The 22,553-nt window shown below is 39.5% G+C and overlaps 1 protein-coding gene across 2 annotated transcripts in view; it reads left to right on the top strand.

The window, feature by feature from the left end:
• The first annotated feature begins 4,424 nt into the window (after nt 1–4,424).
• rbms3 (RNA binding motif, single stranded interacting protein) overlaps nt 4,425–22,553 on the top strand; it is a 171,879-nt gene continuing 153,750 nt past the window's right edge. Inside the window, exon 1 of one of the 2 annotated variants that reach the window (XM_051864407.1) lies at nt 4,425–5,623. In XM_051864407.1, the coding sequence (XP_051720367.1) occupies nt 5,549–5,623 (75 nt within the window). In that variant the 5' untranslated portion in view covers nt 4,425–5,548. The remainder of the gene's footprint in view (nt 5,624–22,553) is intronic. The other variant, XM_051864406.1, reaches the window with a different exon arrangement.

The raw sequence follows: 22,553 nt of genomic DNA, 5'->3' as shown, positions 1-22,553 counted from the left end.
TCCTTTACTCTTTGAAAAAACATCTGACTACCCTTCAAACAATGCATATAACTATGTGGAGCAATATGAAAGTAGTGTGGATCAAAAAACAGAACTTTTGAACAATTTGAATTTTTGATTCTATGGCACTATTTTCCCTCCGAAATGAATGTGGAACATATTGTTCATTTTAGGAAAAATCCTTTATTTTCCACATATATTTTGTTTAATATAAAATATATCTTTTGTTTAAATTGTTACACTTCAAAATGAATGACAAAATGTACTACAGGGGCAAGAAAATAGCCATACAACTGGGATAAGCGAACAAATTCAATTGTTTACATTTTTTTCACTTTATTGTTGGAATTTCTTTTAAAAATTGTCTCGCATCCCACAGCGTTTATGGTCTCGCGTCAATCCACATCAATTAATACATCACAATACACTAAACAAGACTTAATACAATACATAAATACGTAAATGCATGACTGGCTACAGTGCATCAATTTAGTAATAACTACTGCTTATACATGCAAAAAAGCATTCATTCCAGAAAAATATATACAGGTGCTGGTCATATAATTAGAATATCATCAAAAAGTTGATTTATTTCACTAATTCCATTCAAAAAGTGAAACTTGTATATTATATTCATTCATTACACACAGACTGATATATTTCAAATGTTTATTTCTTTTAATTTTGATGATTATAACTGACAACTAAGGAAAATCCCAAATTTAGTATCTCAGAAAATTAGAATATTACTAATGACCAATACAAAGAAAGTATTTTTAGAAATCTTGGCCAACTGAAAAGTATGAACATGAAAAGTATGAGCATGTACAGCACTCATTACTTAGTTGGGGCTCCTTTTGCCTGAATTACTGCAGCAATGCGGCGTGGCATGGAGTCGATCAGTCTGTGGCACTGCTCAGGTGTTATTATAGCCCAGGTTGCTCTGATAGTGGCCTTCAGCTCTTCTGCATTGTTGGGTCTGGCATATCGCATCTTCCTCTTCACAATACCCCATAGATTTTCTATGGGGTTAAGGTCAGGTGAGTTTGCTGGCCGATTAAGAACAGGGATACCATGGTCCTTAAACCAGGTACTGGTAGCTTTGGCACTGTGTGCAGGTGCCAAGTCCTGTTGGAAAATGAAATCTGCATCTCCATAAAGTTGGTCAGCAGCAGGAAGCATGAAGTGCTCTAAAACTTCCTGGTATACGGCTGCGTTGACCTTGGACCTCAGAAAACACAGTGGACCAACACCAGCAGATGACATGGCACCCCAAACCATCACTGACCGTGGAAACTTTACACTGGACCTCAAGCAATGTGGATTGTGTGCCTCTCCTCTCTTCCTCCAGACTCTGGGACCCTGATTTCCAAAGGAAATGCAAAATTTACTTTCATCAGAGAACATAACTTTGGACCACTCAGCAGCAGTCCAGTCCTTTTTGTCTTTATCCCAGGCGAGACGCTTCTGACGCTGTCTGTTGTTCAAGAGTGGCTTGACACGACAGCTGAAACCCATGTCTTGCATACGTCTGTGCGTAGTGGTTCTTGAAGCACTGACTCCAGCTGCAGTCCACTCTTTGTGAATCTCCCCCACATTTTTGAATGGGTTTTGTTTCACAATCCTCTCCAGGGTGCGGTTATCCCTATTGCTTGTACACTTTTTTCTACCACATCTTTTCCTTCCCTTCGCCTCTCTATTAATGTGCTTGGACACAGAGCTCTGTGAACAGCCAGCCTCTTTTGCAATGACCTTTTGTGTCTTGCCCTCCTTGTGCAAGGTGTCAATGGTCGTCTTTTGGACAACTGTCAAGTCAGCAGTCTTCCCCATGATTGTGTAGCCTACAGAACTAGACTGAGAGACCATTTAAAGGCCTTTGCAGGTGTTTTGAGTTAATTAGCTGATTAGAGTGTGGCACCAGGTGTCTTCAAAGTTGAACCTTTTCACAATATTCTAATTTTCTGAGATACTGAATTTGGGATTTTCCTTAGTTGTCAGTTATATTCATCAAAATTAAAAGAAATAAACATTTGAAATATATCAGTCTGTGTGTAATGAATGAATATAATATAAAAGTTTCACTTTTTGAATGGAATTAGTGAAATAAATCAACTTTTTGATGATATTCTAATTATATGACCAGCACCTGTGTATATATATATATATATATATATATATATATATATATATATATAATATTTATATAACATAAATACAGAATATAACATTTAACACAATATTTTTATATATATGTCCATATTTGTATTAAATGGTAAATGTACAAAGATGGTTACTATATATATAAAAAAAATATATATTCAGAGTACTTTTACATAAATATATTTTACAGTGTGTATCAAGCAATGAATGCATCATAAGGAATCCATTTTGCCTTGATCCTTTGGGATAAAAGAGTTTGATGTACTATGAAAACTTTCAGAACTCAAACCTCCCCAGACCAAAATGACCACAGAAACTAGGCTGCAAAACCAGCTTGAGTAAAGTGATTTTAAAAGAAAATGTTTTATTTAGGACAGACAGTTAAAAACTATTTTGGAACCAACAGCAAACTGACACTGTTGCTCATAAAAACAGTGTTCACACACTTGAAATAGTTAACCCTGGGTCATTCTAAACCCCGGGTAAACGGAATCCTGGGTTATCTTGCTTCACGTTTCACATTGCTCATAATTTACCCGGGGGTTAACAATTAATCCTGGGTTTTCATTAGCTGGCGTTTCACATTCCTAAACCCTGGGTTAATGTTCTTATTTGCATATTTGTGGTGTCAGTGTCATTGATTGGATAAACACAGCACAAACCTGTTTACTTAGCTTTAGCATTGCACATCCTGTATTGCCGACTGTACTATCAAGTTTATACTGAATGGATATTTCAGATTATAAAAGTAATAATGAAATGGTCTCTTCTTCACTCAAATTGTCACATTTTCTGTCAGCATTTGACATTTTTCCTCTCAGATTTACTGTTTATATACAATGTGCTGTTTCTATGACTGTCTACAGCACGTGAATATGATGCACACTATTGGTTATCTGTTGCTAAGCATCTAGTTGTAACATTCTAACACCTCATCGTTTCACACTGTACAAGTTGGCACTGCATTGTGCTAACCCTGCTCCTGAGAAGGGTTTCATAACCCCGGGTAAAAAGCAGTGCTAACCCAGCTTCTAAATTACAAGTGCGGAGCGTTCCTTTATCTGGGGTTAAAAGCTGTGTTTAGAACGACGATATCCCGGGGTTAAGCGCGGTGTGAAAAGCCTTACAGAGTCTTAAAGACAACAAAAAATGGTTGGAATAGTTCTAAGGATCAGAGCCAGTGTGGAAATAACTATGAATGTCTTAAAAACATTTCTAACATTATAAGAGGGTCTCCGGGAAAATAATAATAATAAAAAAAATTACGAAATGACCCCTTTAATAGTGTTTCTATGGTCAGCTCTTGAAAAGCTGCTCCATTTGTGTTTCTATTGCGGCTTTGACTTTTAGTGGCCATGCACTTGGTGTGCTGTGGATTATTTGAACCCCTTCCACCGGCTTCTCATCTCTCTCATTCTCTCTCCCTTCCTCCCTCTGTGCCTCAGCATTCCAATCATAGTGATGAGAGAGCTAGACTCATACACCTCTCTCTCTCTCTTTCTCTCTCCCGCACTGCAGACTTCTATGAGAGTCTGTCCTAATGAAAATGTATTGTTGTTTTTCCCAATAGCTTTTTGTTTATTAGGTCTCACATTCCTTTCACTTTACTGCAGTCTTTGGACAAAAAAAAATGCTATAGCTCTCATAATTACTGCCGTCAGTCTGCAAACACTTAAAGCTCGCTTTTTTTTTTTAGCGCTAATTTGTCACGCCCTGAAACTGTCTCTTATGAACAGCCATATCTGCATGTGCACTTCTATTAAAAAAGCACTGCGGATACTGAGAAAATATACCACAATGTCAAAACAGTGATCAAAGTGCAAACTCAAACAAAGAAAGAAGGTATAGGAATGTTTAGGGACCATTTTTCTGCTGCAAATAATTGGCCACTGCAACAAATATTATTGCAAAGGTCGTGGGGGGAAAAAAGCATCTGCTATGAAACTGCACTCTTTCCCAACACAGCATTTCACTTCCTGGATCCAGTGCTTTAGGCTTATGGTAGAACGCAATTCATGGCCATTTGTGCACTGCACTTATTTACTAGTATTAATGTCAGTGTGTCAGTATGTCAGTGTATCAGAGGATGCAAAGCTACCAGCATGTGTCAGACAAGAGCAAAGAAACGTCTTATGGTCATTCATGTTTTATTTATTTAGAAAGTGAAGTTAAAAATACACTCTGAGGATAAAAAGAGAAAAAAAAAAGCTTGGGGAAAAGGGAGATTGGATGAGGTACAGCCTGTGGTTGACCATTAGGGGGCCTCTGCTCCTTGCTGTGTTGTCTTCAGTCTCCTCCCCCAGAGTGTGGGAGTAAGAGTAAGTCTTCCCCTTCTGCACTAGTGAAGCCGTGCAGTGGGCGGCAGCTCTCCCATGAGGACAAACAGAGATAGGCTGCTTTAGACACTCCCCTGGCTGGGAATGGTGCAGCCAGCCCTTAGCCCCACCCACTAGGCTTTGGAGGAGGAGAAACACGGCAGTGCCAGAGCTGATCCCTTCAATCTTCCCCACAGTGTGGAGCAGCCGGCAGCGCGCACACACACTCACACACTCTCACACAGCCACACACACTCACACTCACTCTCGCACACACACTCTCGCGCGCGCAACAAAGCAGGCAGACGAGGGAGGCGGGTAATAAAGAAAAGAACATCACAGAGGAAAAACAGTGGTGCTGCACTTGGAGTTTTCGGATACTGCAGTCTGCCTGGAGTTTGTGCCGTTTCCTGTGTGCCTCGTAACCTCACGGCTCACGTCTGGTCTTTCCTGCGGAGGGTTTGAGTCCCGTCAGCTGTGCGCGCAGAGATCCAAATCCAGCGACTGTCTACATTGCCGCTTTGTGCATCCGCCAGACGGGAACAAAGTGTGCAACTGGGATATCTGACAAGCTCCTCTGGGAACCGACGCTGCACCGACTGTCAGAGAGAGAGTGAGAGAGAGAGAGTGAGTGAGAAAGAAAGAGCAAGATAGATAGAAAGAGGGCAGTCAAGGCATGAGCAGGAGACTAGAAGCCGGTTTTCCAGAGAAGTGATCGCCACAGTGCCCCCTCCTCTTCCCTCACCTCCTTCCTTCCTTTTCTCCTCTCTCCTGTGCCGCTGCTCTTTCTTTCTTCGCGCACACCTCCGCTGCTATCCCATCCTAGTACCTCCGCTGTCCTTCCATCACCTCCTCCTCCCCTGCTCCCGAAGACGCGTGAAGAGGAGAAGCACGGCGCACACACGCTCGCTCGTGTCTGTATCATCTCATTCTCTCTCTCCATCCTTCCTCTGGCTCCGTTCCTCACACGGATCTAGCCTCTAGCTGCGGAACCACAAGCGGAGGCTTTTTGAGTTGTTGGATCCCACACGCGAGTCTCTGTATCCAGACACAGCCAGAAGGATTCCAGCTACATGGGCAAACGTTTGGAACAGCAACCAATGTACCCCCAGTACACTTACTATTACCCTCACTACCTTCAGACTAAGGTAAGGGACCTTGGTTATCTGGTTTTGTGATGTTCTGATTTTCTGCTTCACACACTTCATGCGTCCATAGCATTCTGACAGATTTCTGACACACAAACCACATGACCGATACTTGACATGGGCCGCTCTCTGGAGGTGCAAGAGTGCCCATTTACCAAGCATGCATGCGCACACTCTCGCACACAAACTCGCAATCCAGAGATTCTGTCCTCTCAGCTCTGTAGCCTGTGGTGGAGGGACTTGAATAATTGCATCCATCTCTCTAAGCCCCTACACCACCCGGACGTGGAGAATTGATTACCACAGGCTGATCGATAGTGCCGAGATGCTATCGGGGGTACTGGTGATCTTGGCCTCCCTCTGTGATTCATGAATGTTTTTATGCGCCGCGCCCCATAAGAGGCCGCCACTTGCGTTACATGTTTGAGTGAATGAAAGTGGAGAGAGAGCTATGATTGGATCAGAGTTTAAAAAATGGCTTTTAGAACAAAGGGTGTGAAGATGCATTTTTCTGATCAACTTGGGGTGGGTAAATTACGAAGTGCAAAAGACGAAAGTGAGGGAAGAAAATTTATGGAAAGTCTTTGTGAGGAGTTGCTTGCTCAACGTTGGCCAAATATGCAAGCGTTCCCAAAAGACACATGATAAACGGCAGTGGCCAAGTCGCTCTCCATCAGCAAGTGTTTACGACCTCTCTCTTTCCCTCTTTCTACCCCTGTGTTACACTTTACAAAAATTTAGTAAGAGCTTGGCCAATCTCAACCTTCAAAATCTCAGAGGAGCTTGCAGAAACAACTTGATTGACGCCCTTCATCACTAGTCTATACATGACACTAGCAACAGGCACCGAATTACCCATCAATACACACGCGCACACACTCCCCACTCCTTGTAGCTGCCTTCAAGGTCACGTCAAATTGGATCTTACCCACTTCCGCTGTCTAATGAGTTTCTCAGAGTGTCTCCAAGGGATGTGGGGGCTCGTCCAGAGCATAATGTCTTTGTCCTTCTCTCTTGTCGCAACCAGAAGTCCTCACAACAATAACTCACCTCGCTAAATAGGGCCTGTCAAGGAGAATGCATGCATATTCAAAAGGTTCAGAATTCTTACCAAAGTAGAGCACTATGGCAAACACTGGAGCATCATGGGTAATGGTCAAATGGGCCAGTCTGGGAATAATTATTGATCTGTAGAATATTAAAGGAGATGGAGGAGGTTTTTTGGCACTGGGAGAGAGTTTCAGATTTCAGATATTCGGTCTCGCCTGTGAAGGATGGAGACCTCATGTGAGCACGGGTCAGCGTGAGTGCGATTGCGTGTGTGTGCGTGATTGGGGATGTAAATGGCCTGTTATTAATCTTGATTCTAGCGTGCTCTCTGAGTGGAGGCATTCCTCCGGGGGAAATCAATCATGAGGGGGAAGAGGGGCAACTGACACACAATCACTGCCCTCGCTCTCTCCCTCTCTCTCTCTGCCCCAATAACGCTCTGTGCTCAATGAGAGGCAAATGTTAAGCAGGGGAAATTATGATGCTACAGTAAGCTGTTAATGTCGAGAATCAGTAATTCATTTAAATTATATAAAGACCCTGGTATCAATTACATGTAAATGATTTACTTTCATTGAAGTAGGTTCAAAAGAAAATTAAATGTGACTCAAAATCCATCCATTGTTTTATAATGTGGGTCACAGATATCACTGAACATGAAATTTGGTGCAAACAATATCATGCCTTGGGGCAAGATGACGTTACATAAAGTGAACAGTGAATCTGTAAACCTTTAAACTTCAATGCTTTTTAAACTTTTCTTCAAAGCTTTGTCAAGCCAACATTTAAAGTTTTTCTTGACAAACTTTTTTTTTAGTTTAAAATTAGTCATGTGAATTGTATTCATTTTAATTCTACTTCCTTACAGTCATATTTGAGTTGAAATTATTCATCCCTCAATTCAAAGTCAAGAATGGCATACAACCTAAATTGATGGATTCACAAATCTCACAATGTAACTGTAGTCCCCTAATGCGCATGTCTATACGCTAAAAAATGCTGGGTTAAAAACAATCCAAGTTGGGTTGAAAATGGACAAACTCAGCGATTGGGTTGTTTTAACCCAGTGGTTGGGTTAAACGTTTGCCCAACCTGCTGGATAGTTTTATTTAACTCATCTATTGTTTAAAAATTACTGTATTGCTTGCTTAAAATGAACCCAAAATATGTTGGAAATTAAAATGTATTAATATGTTTAATAAATGAACATATATTAATACGTTTAATGAATAATAATTAAACAATACACATTTATTAAATTGCTTATTAATAAATGTTCACCTTTTGAATATTATTGTTGCCTCTAGTAATTATGTGTATAATTTTTAATTTCCAACCTATTTTGGGTTTATTTTAAGCCAGCCATATAGTCATTTTTAAACAATAGTTGGGTTAAATAAAACTGCCGAGCATGTTGGGCTAAAACAACCCAATCGCTGGGTTTGTCCATTTTCAACCCAACTTGGGTTGTTTTTAACCCAGCATTTTTTATTTTTATTTTTTTTGGAGTGTACAGTACCGATATCATACCACCCTTTCCCCTCTCAGGTTTTAGCAGAAAATGGGTGGATGTATAAACGTGAGTAGTGTGTGGGCTGAGGTATCCTTGACAGAAGCCATACACCAGTGGGATATAAAATAGAATTTAAGGGAGGTAATTCCCCCCTGGTATTGTGTCAACAGAGGCCAGTGGGGCCCCGTCTTCCATTCAATCAGCAGCTAGGAGTCAGAGCTTTATGGTGTGTGTGTGTGTGTGTGTGTGTGTGCATTGATGTTTCGAAAGAAGGATAAGAGGAAGAGAGCCAGAGCGAGCACTCAAATCCAGAGCCATGAGATTGCATATGCGAGCAAGTGTGTGTGTATGTGTGTGTGTGTGTGTGTGGTGTTCGGTTACACTCTGTGGGGTCAGCTTTATGTACAGCAGAAATAACATCCAGTCGGCCGTTTAAACCTCTCCTCTCAGTGGGAGTGCACGCTAACTGCCCTGCAGTGAGGTGACACGCGGCTTGCCAGCAACGTTCCTGCTGCATTATGGGAACGATGCATATATGTGGCTCATTATATTTCTGCTGCTCTCAATGTCATTTAGGATTATTACGTTGTGATATTTACCCCGCTTGTGTATAATTACCAGACTGATGCTTCATTTTCCTCGAGCGGCAACAATTTTTTTTTTACCACAATGGAGAAAATGCTCTCATCTCCCCTCCTCCAAACAACCTTCATCTGAATAATTAAACTCATTAATGGACAAGCAATTTTCAGGTATCAACGACAATTTGATTTTCGGTATTCATTACCAACTGTGCCATTAAACAGGTGAAAGGATAGATTAAAATCCACAAGCACACTCAGCCGTTTCACACACAAATGACTCACCACGACAAATTGAGTAATTTAGACCTAAAATATGCTTAACATTTTAAATAATTGTCTGGTTGTTATTTAAAAAAAAAAATGTGGTTATTCGTTCCATCAGATATTGTTGGAAGACAAATCCTGAGTCTTTATCACTTGCCCTGTCCAGCATTCTCCCTCCGAGAGTATAATAACATTACTTGTAATAGCATTACGTGATGTTAGGCTGTAATACGGTTTCTAAAAATTCCAAAAATAAAAAACCCCAAATAAAAAATATTTGGGTTGTTCGTGCTCAAAAGTTTTTTTTGGTATGGTTTTTTGGTTCTTGTTGGAAGTGAACCATAATAACATACACAGATACATGAACTTACACGAGTGCAGGCTTTGTATGCATGTGTGAATTATACATGTAAACACTTCCGTCGGGAAAGCCTGCACTGTAAAATGCTTGCTGTAAGTGTCTGCCTGTAACCGTTGAGTTGGGGATGTCAGATCTGTGAGAGTGCTAAATTATGCCTGTCCGTGTGTAATTTTCTGTTAGTATCTGAATGCGCGTCTAAACCACAGATAAGGCCCTATGAAATCCATTTTATTTTTCCCCGATTCTGTTTTATATTTCCCCCAAATTCTGCTTTCTAGTTTTATTCTTCTGTTTTAATGGTTTAATTAAATTGTAACAATCAAAAATGATTTTTAAAATGTAATAATTTATTGATATTTTAACAATAGTGCTTTATTTTTTCAGAAATTGCTTTGTCAGAGTTTCTTCAAGTTACTAAGTGGTCTAATATTCACGAAAGAGATGGTTTTAAATACAACAAACGCTCATATTTTTAGTCCATCAATGTCCTTCTTGTTTCCTCTCTGTCTTTCTCTCCTCTTCCCTCCCTTTTCCTCTCTCTCTCCCTCTCCTACTGTGTCCTGGGCATTCACTCCAGCCATCTGTTCAGAGGGGTGGGGTTCACTCTGAAAAGAGGAACATACTTGGCAAACATACCCTCATAGGTGGATAAAATTTTATGCCCAAGATGGGGGTGAAACGCTCTGCATTAGTCATGAACATAGAAAAAAGAAAGAATACAAAGCGCACAGGAGAGTTGTTTGTAGCAGCACTTCAATATTTTCTGGTCCGTTCTGAAGGTGAAATGTGCTCTAGATTTTCACATCTTACATCAGAGAGTAATAACTCTGATGCACATCCAGTCACACAAAACCAATATAAGAATGTGCAAGAAAAAACTTTCATTGTCACTCACACACTGCTGAGTTAAAGTACTAGTACAATAGCATTAATAAAACTAATAGCTGGCTGTAAAATCTGATCTGATGAGACATAAATATACAAACAAAACACCATATTTCATTTTCATTATATTAATCCACCAAGCTATTAGAAAAAAAGCTTATTGCTCAAAGGTTGCTCTTTTATAGCTTCTGACACTTAATGGAGTTCTTAGTCATGTTTTATTTATGGCTCCAAGTCTTTTTGACCAACTTTTTTCCCCCTTTTTCGTCATTTGTGATTACTGGATAAGGATCTTTAAAAAATATTTTGATTCTGAAAAGCAGGATACCTAACCAAAGTCTCTATTTGCTTTCCTCTTGATTTCATTGCCAAGTATAACAAGCGAGAAATTAAACAGATCTCATTTGTGATTATTTTTTCTATACTCAAAAAAACAAAAACAAATGTTCATTGGACTTACACAGCATAAAATAATGACACATTTCTAAAGTTGAGTAGATTTATCTGAACTTAAACTAAAAATGAATTGTACTAATGATTAAAATTCATCTCAATTCAAGCAGATCACATTAATTTCACTTTACTTATGTTAATTTCACCTGAAAAAAAAAAAGAAGAAAACTGATTGATCCAATTAATCATAAAGGTGCAGTATGTAATATTGACTGCTAGCGGTTAAAATGGGTGCTGCAGTCTAAATTCAAAATAATTGGAGAGAGTTGTTTCCCTCACCCCTCCTCCTCAGACTCGACGCTCACGCTGTAAGTTAATGAGTTGATTCGCATTTTAACATGGTCCCGTTCATAGAGATTTTTAGATGGAATCCGAGGCTTTTTAGGTCGGGTAGAATCTGCGATCTTGTTTGTTGGCTTCCATGGCTGCAATACACTGTGTTTTCCACCAACTGGCAACCTGGGGTGCCGAAATAGTATTGGGTAAATTGGCAATGGTCGGAAACGCGCAGACCAAAACAAAAACAGACATTCCGACACGGAACGCACATTTCATAGTAAAATAACTGGCTGTAGCATTGTTTTTCAGAGAAACGAGTATGTGAACTTACCATGTTTCCTAAATATCTGCAAACATATAATGGTATTTTTATGCTTTAGTACAGTCAAAAAATTACATACAGCACCTTTACCTGCTTCAGTAAATAAAAACAATCATCACAGGGCATGTTCACATGCTAAGAATAGCTTCTTTTACAACATATAACTTATGGGAGGGGAAAAAAGAGACTGCACTGGTGTTAGCACAGCTATTTCTCATTGAGTGACAAAACACACACCACAGCCTTCATGTGGCCTCCACAACTTAAGCTCCACAACGGTAACCACAAAAATTTGACAAATACTCTTCTAAAATCACCAATCAAACTGCACATTTACCACAAATATGTCTTTCAAATATGTCACAAATATGTCAGTTCAAAAATACTTAATTTTCACTTGATTTTAACATTTAAGCTGCGTTCCATTCGACAGGGTCCCTACGCGGTGTTCACTGCTCCCTACTCCCTGAGCAAGTGGACTTCACTGAGAATAATCGTTCATTTGGAACACACTGCAAACGTCATCAAAGAAAGTCAACGGCGGTGTCGCGCAGATTATGATATAACATAAATAAATAGATATTATAATTTACTTTCGAATTTAAAATTGACTCTTATAGATTTGAAGCTGTAACTGTCATGCAATATGAAAATAAATTCTCATGGTTAACTGTATGAATGTATTCTTAATCCATGGTCTGGATCTCATCTCGTGCTCTTTCTTTTCCACGCGCAGCCGCACAGTGAACACTCCTGAGGTAAATAAAGTAAAATAAAAAATGACAGAGCCTCAGCTGCTTTTCAACACTTTTACTTTGTCATGCCTATTCATACAATAAAATATGCAAATGTAACACTCATCGCCATAACCATTCATACTTTAATTCGGATAAGAATAACAAAATTTATGAATACTCTAAACGTAAATTCCTCCATCACAGAGCTGTTTAAAAACTCTTTCAACGGCTCTGCTCCATCGCAGTTCTGACTGGTGACGCGGTGCGCAATGACAGTTGGGTGATTTTACCTCTACTTCCTGTGAAGTGATGTATCGATGTTCCCTTTTTCCCTATGGGCGTTCGCAGTGCCCTTCGAACTGAACTTGTTCGCTCCCTTCAGATTGGAATCTCACTTAAGATGGCGAAATACCCTGTGAAGTCCACTTATGGTCGAATGGAACGCACCTTTACACTCCTGATCGAGTCTCATGCAAAGCATGCTGGGAATTTAAAATCCACTGTCCAGTTTCAGTTAATGTCATCACAAATTATTTACAGTATGTAGTTCCAACACAAATGAATTGAGAATAACATAAACATTTAAGTGCAAGTGCATTGAAAGTAATCAAATTAAGTTGTGACAAAATGTTTCAGAATTTAGCTAATTTTAATTAAAGGCATAGTTCACTCAAAAATAAAAATTCTGTCATCATTTACTCATCCTCACAAAAGAAGATATTTTGAAATGGCTTCAACTGTTTTTGTCCATCCAATTAAAAAAACAACAACATTGGTCCCCATTAAATTTCATTGTATGGACAAAAGATTTTTTAAAATATCTTCTTTTGGGTTCCACGAAATAAAAACGCAATACAGGTTTGGAATGGCAATTTCATTTTTTTGGGTGGAGTATCCATTTATATAAATTGAACAAGCAGCAAAAAGTCATTTTTTGAGTGTGTGGGATACACATGGACTTTACAAGGTGCAATACTTTTATATAAAAAGTCTTTTTCTTGTGCATCTGGTCAGTGTCACTTTTAAGCACTTTCAGGATTCATCCATGACCAGCATTCATGTGTGGTCCAGACTGTAATGGGGTGATCCGAGCTAGCTAGTTGGTTTCTGTGGGCTTGAGAGAACCAGAGGAGAAAGGCACCGGTCCTGAGGTAATGGCCCTGCTGCATTTTTAATAGAGGACCACTTTGTAACAACCCGAGCCTGATGTATTCTCCCCTTTTAAGGGCCCTGCCATTTCTTTTTTACACACAGCTTGCTTTTAGGCCACTGGCGTAAGTGCTCGACAAAGCCTGTGTTCAGGGATAAATGGCCGAGGAGGAACAAGCCAAAGCTGTGGAAGGCTGTGGCAACACAGGGACTCATTGACGTTTTACCGTCGGCGTCCGAACCAGTTCCTCATTGGCACTGTCGCTGCTGGGCTTTGTGTCTTTGCTTCTCTGAGATAAACAAGGAACAAGATTTTAGTTAGAGGGCGAGTGTTTAGTTGTACATATAAATCACTGTGGATTCTGTAAAGGATAGTGTTTTCTTAAGAAGCAGGGATGTGCTTAAATTGGGATTTTGGAATGGATAAATCATCTAGATGTAAAGGACTGACGTATGATGCCATCGTCAGCGGTCGCACATGCATGTGTGTGTGTGTATAAAACCGGTGGTTAATGAGCTTCAAGTTGTAATTAGCGGTTAGGAAAGCTGCTTTTGCTATGAATTCACACAGATAGCAAAGAGGAACAGCCTGTGCAGTTTGGCTTTAGTCACAAACGATAACCACTCGATTTCAAGAAAAAGAGGAGGGATGTTGGTGGCAGCCTGCTCCTCCTTCACAGTGTAGTGCCTTTCAACCACTTCTGTCATCTTCTCTTCCGCCCCTCCCGTGCGTTTTCATCTAGAGACTCATTGGAAAGCGTTTCCCCCTGAAAGCAACCAAGGACAGGGTAGGCGAAGTAAGGTGTCATAAATCCTTGAGAAGGTGCTACTCATTCTACGGACCCCACCCCCACGCACTCATCTACCACTCCAACCTTTTCCATGTCATGAAAAGTACACGCAAGGACTATGCACACACCTTTGAGTGTTAAAAGAGCCTCCTATAATAGGATACAGCTACAGCAATTCTAACCCACCATAACTGTATCCAATTCTCCACGGTCTGGCTCAAAATCAGGCCCCAAAAACGTGCATTAAGGACCGCTCTGGGAAAGGCCATTTGTTTTGGCCCCGATTTCAAACCACTGAAGACCGTAAAGATGGCATCTGAAAGGACTCGTTCCTTCCTTCATTTCCCCAGTTGGATAAAGACACTTTGGGGTCTCAAAAGTGCCCAGGGACAGGGTGATGATTCAATAAAGATTTCCCCACGCCTGCAGAGGCTGCTCTGGGTTGGCATGGTGGCTAGCACGCTGCCTGGGATTAGCTTATGTAAACAGTGCTTTTGTTGGGTTTCGGTTGAATTAATTTGCTCACCCCATGTGCTTTTATCAGGATAATTTGTGCGGCAGACACTCAAAGACTTGTCCAAACATATCCCCAGGCTCAAGGCTAAATACAGAGCTAGTAATGACACTCAAACGTGCGGCGTGCTCTTTCTCTAGACTTTCCATCATGCTAAATGTGGCCGCTGAGGTCATATGTTTTCTATTGAATGTCAAGGTGAATCACAGCTTTAATGTATACCAGGGTTTCTGAGTTTAAGAATTGGCATCCTTTAAAATTATGAATGTGAATTTGAATTAAATTGGCCAAACCCCACAGGAAGTTCAATTGGAATTACAGGAAGTAGAGTTTACTCAATTCCAATTTAGAGAAATTAAACAGTTTATTGCATTCTGGGAAATGAAGTGCATAAATGTATTAAAGTCCCCCTGTGGTGAAAATCAAGTTTTTAATGTTGTTTTTATGTCTATGTGGTGTTTTTAATATGCTTTAAGACAAATGATGTGCAAATTTATCAGTCAACACCATGACTGAGTATTTTCTCTTTAAAACTGCAGTGATCTAAAGACGCGGTTTGAAATCGCTGGTGTTTCTGACTTCACAAACTACCTTGTAACCAATCACGTCAACGTGCCGGCGAGCTTCAGCATATCATTAACTACTACCGCTCTGAATCAAGGGAAGTCTTAAGAGAAGACAGGTTATCCCGATATAGTTTACTGTTGATATGAAAATTCGAGTAGATTTAGCAATATAGCGGGTGTATGATGTATATTACGATGTTATGATGAACTATATGCCTTTCTCCACTGATGTTCTGAGTTGTTCAAAGCATTTCTAAGGATTCTGATTTTCAGAAGGCAGCTGTCTGACTCTGAGATGGCGAATTGGAACATGGTTTGTGTAGCATCAGCAACACTTTATTTGCTGTTTGATAACATAGCCTATTCAAACAAAAGGCCAATCATAGTAATTACCATTGTGTGTCCAACATTGTAAAAAGCGATACCATTGTGCTGCGTTTAGCTCAGTAAGTTGACCGAGTGGATCTCTGAGCTCGTCCGAGTGAGTGGAGGCGGGGCTAATTTGCATATATAATCTTGCATATTAATTTGCAAGGGTGTAAAGTTTCATTCAAGCTATTTTAATGCTTAAAGAATTTTTTTCACAGGAAAATTTTTTTTTTTTTTTTAAATGTAATTTTGGTGATCAAAGATGAGTTTTAAGGAATAAAATTATTGACTACAGGGGGACTTTAAATATAAAGAAACAGTATACAATGCTATATATATATATATATATATATATATATATATTTGTTTTAATAATTCTTTGACTTAAGTAAAACATATCTAAAAATCTTGAAAACTGAATAATTGAAACTGGTTAAATTTAAATAAACTTTGCATATTAAATATTTATAGGGAATGGATGAAAATTCTGTCATCATTACTCACCCTCAAGTTGTTCCAAAGCTGTTTGAATTTCTTTCTTCTGCTGAACACAAAAAAAAGATATTTTGAAGAATCTCAGTAACCAAACAGTTGATGGGACCCATTGACTTCTATAGTATTTTTTTTTTCCATACTATGGAAGTCAATGGGGCCCATCAACTGTTTAGTTACTGACATTCTTCAAAATATCTTTTGTGTTCAGTAAAAGAAGCTAAACCTTCAAGCTTTCAGAGAAGGCTTTGTTTGATTTTCAATATTTTTGTTTTATCCAATTTAAATCTGAACTGGAATTTGAAACACTTCTCAATTCAATTCTGAATGGTGCACAACCCTGTTAAATTCAAAAAATGAAAATGTTCACCTGAGGTGAAGTCTACTGTGAAAACGGCGATGATTACTCCACACTCTCTTTTATCCATTTGTTTGTACATGACTAATATATCCTCAGCTGGTCTGTGGTGGGTTCAGTGAACAGCTGTGCTTGTTAGCCATGGTAAGCTTGAAGGCAGGAGCCTCTGCTTTTGATGGTTCAGTTCACTTGGGTGCGTGGCTGCTAGAGGTGCTAGGTGGTGAAGAAACCAAGCCTGGACTTATTAGCCGAGCTATCTGTCACATGACAGCACCCTTGATTGCAACTTCTAACGCTCCCTCAAACTACTGTGTGAAACATAATGAGGGAAAGAAGTACAGAGAGGTCAGACCCGTGGCTTAGGGGGTAGCGCACACACTCTGGGCAACTGAAGTTTGAGTCTTATATTATTTCCTAATACCATTTCAGAGAATAATGTCAATACTTTTTTTATGGCTCTGGAAATTTAACGTTCTCAGATATGTCATAGAAGTATAAACTTTGTCTCAAATGTTTTCTGTCTCAGATCTTACTGACAAAACTTATAAACAGTAACATATAAAACATCTTAAAAGAGAAATTCATGAGAAATGATTGAGTTTATAATCAATTCTCTAACTTTTGATTGCAGAATTTTGAGTCCAGTTTGAGAAATTTCTGAGATCTCTTCTGAAACGCCAGAGGAGAAAGCTGCAAACATCAGCTCAGAAGCTTAGAAAGCTCAGAAACATCTGAGAAGGAAGTCTCCATTTGATGTCTATTTAATCTCATTGCTAGGAAAACAATGGAGATGTTACAGAAATCTCATAGAAATCTCATTTGTGATTGCTACTTCCTGTGGCTCACTCCCTTGTCATTTCCAGTCTCCTTGCACACTGTCCCCATTAGCAAAGTAGCAAAAATGTAGTGAATGAACAAGACAAGTGCATAAAGAGGTGGAGAAGACAGAAATTAGAGGATGCAGTCCTGACAGGATCAGCCCTAGAGATGCTACAAACAATGTGACCTCATCCTTTCAGCCCCAGCTGTATGCGCACACACAATCGGTATACGCGCACACAATAGTTATGCGTCGTTGATTCAGTGTGTCTTTTTAAAAGTTTAGGCAGCACCGGAGCACTTTGCTGTTCGCCGCATTCATGTGCTGCATATTTTATTAGCCTCTCCAGTTTTATGAATGATTAAGCTCCTTTGTGTGCGCTACTCAGATGCAGCCAGGTCTCACCCTCAACTAGAGTATGCGTGTGAACCGCTTTTTCTGCGCATGTGTATCTCTTCATAATGCTCTTTGAAAACAATGGGCCCCTAAGGGCCTACACTGCCCAGTGTCCCAGGGTTTTACCCTTCTCGTCTTTTTGTGCTAGCGTGCCTTTGTTTGAAATGCTGGCCCAGACTTTCCCCTCTGCACCGAGATTGTATTTCCCAATGCTAGTCGTCGGGATGAGATGCATTTAGCTGGCTAAAGTGGTGCTAGGCACAAAAAAATAAGTCTTTTGTAGAAGCACAAGCGCTTTCATCTCACTCTGTGGTAGCCAGAAAGCAGAAGGGCCTTTTGGGGGAGGATGTTAAACTTTAAAACGTCTTTTAAACTTTCCAATGCCTGCATCTATATTCCGCTACAGTCTGTCTGACTTCCATCAGCTTCCTTTTCTGTCAAAAAAAAACATCTTGCACTTCAAAAAATAAGGTTAGACACACACTAGTCGCAGTCTCTGATTGGGGTGTCATTATTTCTGCAAGAAATGGTGGGCGGTTTGACAAATAGGTGTGAGAGGAGAGAGGACACGGGGCATGTCAGGGACGGCGTGCTAATGGCTGTGCGGACACATTCCATAAGAGGACGTGTGTATCGGCGCACCGCACACCAACTTCACACTAATCATCTCACTCACGGCTTAATGGCCAACATTTGTTTAAAGAAAACAGGGATGCCTGTACGAGCCAATTAGAGTCCATATTGACATTCATGAAGGGATGTCTTTCTCCTTTGTGTGGGTGTATGTGCATCTCTATGAATGACCATGTGTTTGTGGGGTTCGGATTGAACTCGCGGACGCCGGCAGGCAGGTCAGAACGAGAGGTCGGAGAGAGTCTTGGGTCACAGTCACTCTAACTGTCCGATGATAATTAGACTGCAAACGTGTGCACACATCCACACACACACACAAATGCAGTACATGCTAGCCTTACTAATGAGCCTATCACTGTCTAAGAGCAGCATCACATATCTCTCTCTCTCTCACACACACACACACACACATACACAGAGCCTAATGGGCCTGCTCACTTTCTGGCCTCTTCTCCCTGATACACAACACTCTCAAACTATCAAGCACTGAAGATGGCCTGCTAGAGGAATTCACAGAAAAAAACACAGACTGTAGCTCATCTTTGCCATTACACAGAACAGGAATTAACTGATGGATTTTTTCTTTGAGGAAGATACTGAAACAGGTTATTGTCAATCTTGACATCCGTCTTAGCTCTTTATTGCATAGATTAATACAGTTTTTGTGAAGCGGATCAACTAATTCAAATCCAAAAAAAATAACGATTCACATCAAAGGACTGATTCAGAATCAAAAAGACACAAAAAATTATAAATTGTTTATTTGATTTGGATCTTTATGGATCTGATAAGCTGATCCAGTTCACAAAATCAATCTGGGGTGCTTTTCCCGAAGTGAACTATGGTTGCAAGCTTGTTGTTACCAACACATGGCTAACAATGTATTTGAGAAATGCTCCCCTGAATGATTTGTTATTGAATTGGACTGATCTAGTTCTCTAATTCAATTATCTGGTTCCAATGGTTAACAACTCACTGACTTTGCTAAACTTTTGGCCTGTTCACTACACAAAGCCATTGTATGTCTTCACAACTATTTTTATTATTTACATTGAATAAATGATGACAATTTTTTCAAGATGAACTATTCATTTGAAACACTGTTGTCCAGGAATACAGTACCTTTACAAAATACAAAATATGCAAATCACTGCACAGACAGACAGACAGACAGACAGACAGACAGATAGATAGATAGATAGATAGATAGATAGATAGATAGATAGATAGAGTGATAGATAGAGTGATAGATGATAGACAGATAGATAGAGTGATAGATACAAAGACAGACAGAAAGATAGACAGTAGATAGATAGATAGATAGATAGATAGATAGATAGATAGATAGATAGATAGATGATAGACATAGATAGATAGATAGATAGATAGATAGATAGATAGATAGATAGATAGATAGAGTGATAGATAGACAGAAAGATAGACAGTAGACAAATAGATAGACAGACAGACAGACATAGATAGATGATAGATAGAGAGACAGATAGACAGACATAGATAGATAGATAGATGATAGACAGATAGATAGAGTGATAGAAAGACAGACAGAAAGATAGACAGTAGATAGATTATAGATAGATAGATAGATAGATAGACAGACAGTAGACAGACAGACAGACAGTAGATAGATAGACAGTAGACAGACAGACAGACAGACAGAACGATAGATAGACAGTAGACAGTAGACAGACAGTAGATAGATAGACAGTAGACAGACAGACAGACAGTAGACAGACAGACAGAACAATAGATAGACAGTAGACAGATAGACAGTAGACAGATAGATAGATAGACAGACAGACATAGACGGATAGATAGACAGTAGATAGATGATAGACAGATAGAGTGATAGATAGACAGACAGTAGACAGACAGACAGACAGACAGACAGACAGACAGACAGACAGATAGATAGATAGATAGATAGACAGATAGATAGACAGACAGACATAGACGGATAGATAGACAGACGGTAGATAGATGATAGACAGACAGACAGACAGACAGACAAACAGATAGATAGATAGATAGATAGATAGATAAGACAGACAGACAGACAGACAGTAGATAGATAAGACAGACAGACAGATAGAGAGACAGATAGATAGATAGATAGATAGATAGACAGATAGATAGACAGACAGACATAGACGGATAGATAGACAGACGGTAGATAGATGATAGACAGACAGACAGACAGACAGACAAACAGATAGATAGATAGATAGATAGATAGATAGATAGATAAGACAGACAGACAGACAGACAGTAGATAGATAAGACAGACAGACAGATAGAGAGACAGATAGATAGATAGATAGATAGATAGATAGATAGATAGATAGACAGACAGAGTGACAGACAGACAGATAGATTCTTTCCTAAAAGAAAGGCTACAAGCTGTCTCCCACTGCCAGCCCAGTTAAACTCCTCACGCCTGAGCTGAGCTGGGTTTGCATAATTCAGCAGGGTGGGCAAATCCAGATTTACAGATTATCATGGTTAACAGCACAAAGGCACACGAGAGCTAGAGTAGAGATGAAAAGATAAGCACGCACAGACATACAAACACACAGTATTGCCATGTCGGTATCTTCTATATTGATTTCGTCCTTTATAGCCACCAAAAGCGCTGTTCACACACCGTGCACACAAATTACAGCAATTAGGCCTGTACTGAGCCACACTTCAGATTTCATACAGCTTTCAAACTTTTCAAACCGCACAGACGCACTATTTGACTTGACTCTCTGTCATACCGACTTGATATTCTGTCATCTCGTGGCACACGCTGAAAATCCTTTTTTCCGCTGCCTTTTAGCTTTTCAAGCAATTCAATTTTATCTCAGCTTTGCCAAAGGATCGTTGCGCTATTTTTTTTTTTTTTTTTTTTTTTTCCCAGAGAATTTTATTAAAGGTCCTAATGGAAGATGTGGTGCTGCTGTTGATTATAGGAAAGAACCTGTGTTACCTGAGGCATATCTAGTATCCAGAGCAGGTTTTAGCGTAATAGGACAGAGAATCTTCAAAGCCGAGAGTTCTCACAGGCAGCAGCTCTGGTTTTTGCACAAAAGGAAAAGCTTCCTCTGGTCTCCACAGATGTTATCTGGTCAAATTGGCTCTGGACTTTGTCAAGAGAGTGTTTCTTTTTGAATATACGGCGGGTGTCTGTTGTAAATGCCTCTCTGTTTCCATTGTGAAACTGGTTTGTGTAGAACATTGACTTAGGAATTAATCCAATATGAGGAGAAGGTCAGATCACGGACGGCACGCTGTACAGAACAGATTTCAGATTTTGTGGGACTGCAGCTTTTTGTAACAGTCAAAATTTTAATGAGAATAATTATCCCATAAAATGTTCCAGTCTCAAAGGAAAAGATCATCTAAAAATGAAAACTCACCCACCTCATGTTGTTCCAAACCTGTATGCTGTTGTCATTAAATGGAGAATGTTTGAAGAATCCTCGTGCTATGACTAGTCCATAGTTACCACATCTGTTTTGTCTCACAGAAAAGACAAAAATGACGACAACAAAAACAAAAAACACCAGAAAAGTAGCCCGTATGACTTGCAATCTACATTCGAAGTCATATGATAGTGATATGTGTGGAATATACTTAAAGGATTAGTTCACTTCAGAATTAAAATTTCCTGATAATTTATTCACCCTCATGTCATCCAAGATGTTTATGTCTTTCTTTCTTCAGTCGAAAAGAAATAAAGGTTTTTGAGGAAGACATTCCAGGATTTTTCTCCATATAGTGGACTTCAACAGTTACCAACGGGTTGAAGGTCCAAATTGTACTTTCAATGCAGCTTCAAAGGGCTCTACATGATCGCAGCCGAGGAAAAAGCGTCTTATCTAGCAAAACAATGTCATTTTCTAAAAAAAAAAAAACTAAAAAAAAAACCAAATGCTCGTCTTGCACTACCTCTGCACTAGCATATATACGTGTAGAGCCTTTTGAAGCTGCATTTTGGACCTTCAACCTGTTGGTAACTGTTGAAGTCCTGGAATGTTTTCCTCAAAAACCTTAATTTCTTTTCGACTGAAGAAAGAAAGACATAAACATCTTGGATAACATAGGGGTGAGTAAATTATCAGGAAATTTTAATTCTGATGTGAACTAATCCTTTAAATTGATCAAGTCAAGTCAAGTTGATGTTCACGTCAAATTTATGTCCTTATTCATTGATTATCATCCCTTCCGGTGGATTGTTGCCTCAAAAACTTCTCACTGACTTAGAATATAGACATAGGGTAACACTTAACAATAAGGTTCGTTAGTTAACATTAGTTAACTACATTAGTTAACATGAACTAATAATGAACTGCACTTATACAGCATTTATTAATCTTTGTTAATGTTAATTT

The sequence above is a fragment of the Ctenopharyngodon idella genome, chromosome 16 (assembly GCF_019924925.1).
Source record: "Ctenopharyngodon idella isolate HZGC_01 chromosome 16, HZGC01, whole genome shotgun sequence".
Classification (NCBI taxonomy): Eukaryota; Metazoa; Chordata; class Actinopteri; order Cypriniformes; family Xenocyprididae; genus Ctenopharyngodon; species Ctenopharyngodon idella.
Note: the sequence above shows the minus strand (reverse complement) of the source record. Positions and strands in the feature narration are given on the sequence as shown.